We start from the raw sequence: 2160 nt of genomic DNA, 5'->3' as shown, positions 1-2160 counted from the left end.
GAGCAGCCCCCTTTGAAGGAGGGGGTGCACCGCTTCCACCGGTGGCCCCTGTCCATCCAGGGGCGCCGGATAACCTGATGGAGGCTCTTCAAGGGGCCTCTGTCATGGACGAGCACCGTGTCCTTATGGGTGCGGTGATCGAGAAGATTCAGTCCGCCAAGAGTGGACTGAATGAAGCCTGCAACCGCCTGTTGACAGGTTTCGAGGTAAGAAAGAGAAAAACCTCGTGTAGATAGTAGCCCCTGAGACACTGTCCGGTGTTCAGCAAGAAGAACTGGGCAGAGGATCAATCTTTTGTTATAGGAGACTAACGTAATATGTATGAATAAGCAGGCGTCGCTGCTGGCCGCAACCTCGCATGCTGCCGAAGTCTCTGAACTGAGGCAGAGGCTGGAGCAGACCGGGAACGAGCTCGGCGAGGTTAAGGTTCGGCTCCAGGAGAAGCAAGGTGAGTGACGACTTGTTGTGTGTTCGGAAAGGATAGGCGCTGCATATTGACTGCAGTGTCGTGATCTGTGCAGGAGCCGCGACCGGGGTCGAGGCCCTAAGGAGGGCTCTGGGTGAGGCCGAGGAGAAGGCTGTCCAGCAGCAAGCCGCCCATAAGAAGCTCAAGGCCCGGGTCAAAGAAGTCCAGCAGGAGCTCCAGGATGTGGTCAAGAAATGCGAAGCGTTGGAGCATGATGTGTTGGTTCAAGGGACCGAACTCGCCAAGGCTCGTCAGAGCACGGAGACCGCACGGAATGAGGCCCAGGCTGCCCTCCAGGAGATGCAGGAGGCCAAGAAGATCATGGCGGGTAAGGCATTTAAGATGCAAAGCAAGTATGCGGAGAAGCAGTACCTTTTACTAACCCGGGTTCGGAGTTCCCCAGGGGCTTTTGCGGATTTACCATGCAGTGTATCAAACGTCGCGGAGTTCTATCGAGCCAAAGGAGGGGGTTCTACGGAGAAGCTATTCTGGTCGCAGTATGCGGCACCAGAGCATTCCGTGCCCTTCACCGATCAGCTGAAACAGCTGGTGGAGCTGCATAGGGTGGCCGAACTAGCCATGAAGGATTTCATAATCCGGCTATGGCCGGCTGAAGCTATGCCAAGCAGCTACTTTGGACTCGTGAGGCGGATGGTGAACGCCTGTCCTCGGCTGGACATCGTCAAGCGCTCGGCCTGCATTGAAGGTGCACGCATGGCCTTCGCCCGTTGCAAGATGTGGTGGGCGAAGATGGACGCCGTCGAGGTGACCAGAGGGCCACCGGAGGGCAAGGAGCACCACACACCCGAACGGTATTTTGCAGATGTCCTGGAGGGGTCTCGCCTTGCGGCAGCACAATGTTCGCATGACGTTGTATTTGAATGTAATTTTGTTATGCTTTAATTGTTTCCTCCTGTGCGGCCGTGGTGTATGTAATCTGAGGGTTGGCCAGTCGTCGGCTTCTACCCTCACGTGGGTAGTACGGAGGTGTTCGGTATGGAATATAAACAATCTTGATCCAATTATATGGTCCTTGAAGGAGTTGTTTAGCGCAACGAACAAAGCAATTAGACTATACGGCTTAAACGCCCTCACTTAGCCATAGGCGTTTTATAATAAAGCATGGGCGCAGCCCCTGGTTCAAGCCAGGTGTTGTCAGCATGTGATCGGGAAGTGCCGATCTTTTGCATAATGCAAAAAAAATCTCCAACGATTTGTAACCCTCGAACCGCTGACCGGCTCTCGCCGTATCATGACAGTCAGTTTTCGGCTTTCTCTACTAAGGTGCTCATTTGGTCAAGGCCAGGGCACAATCGCAGTAGTTCTCCCTTTACTACCCTAACCGATTTAGCAAAACGTAGGGTAGCAAGCACAATAGCCGGGCAACTCAACTATTGACCAAAGACATGATTTGGAGCCAATGCATATACTGCTAAATTTGGGGTGCCGAACTTATCTTTAAGGATTGTTCGGACTTTGTTGTCGTGTCGTGGGGCGATGGGGAGCCCCTGGCAAATATGAAACATACCAGAGTGTACGGTTTCTTAGGAAATAAGTAATATATAAAGGAAAACAGAGGGAGAACAGAGATAGGATCTGGAGCCCTTGAACTTGGATCAAAAACTGTTTCCATTAGAGTTGGGTTAATGCGTACAAAATAATGCAATAAGCGACCGGCTATTTGACATGCCATA

General features: G+C 52.4%; 1 protein-coding gene across 1 annotated transcript; it reads left to right on the top strand.

The window, feature by feature from the left end:
- Positions 1–321: 321 nt before the first annotated feature.
- LOC147975993 (uncharacterized) lies at positions 322–1369 on the top strand. The gene is made up of 3 exons (XM_087520675.1): positions 322–448; positions 522–794; positions 870–1369. The coding sequence occupies exons 1-3, from the start codon at positions 322–324 to the stop codon at positions 1367–1369; spliced, it is 900 nt and encodes a 299-aa protein (XP_087376801.1).
- Positions 1370–2160: the final 791 nt, after the last annotated feature.

This window comes from Triticum urartu, chromosome 4A, assembly GCF_056163025.1.
Source record: "Triticum urartu cultivar PI428250 chromosome 4A, HENAU_Tu73, whole genome shotgun sequence".
NCBI classification, from domain to species: Eukaryota; Viridiplantae; Streptophyta; class Magnoliopsida; order Poales; family Poaceae; genus Triticum; species Triticum urartu.
This window is presented reverse-complemented; position numbering and strand designations above follow the sequence as displayed.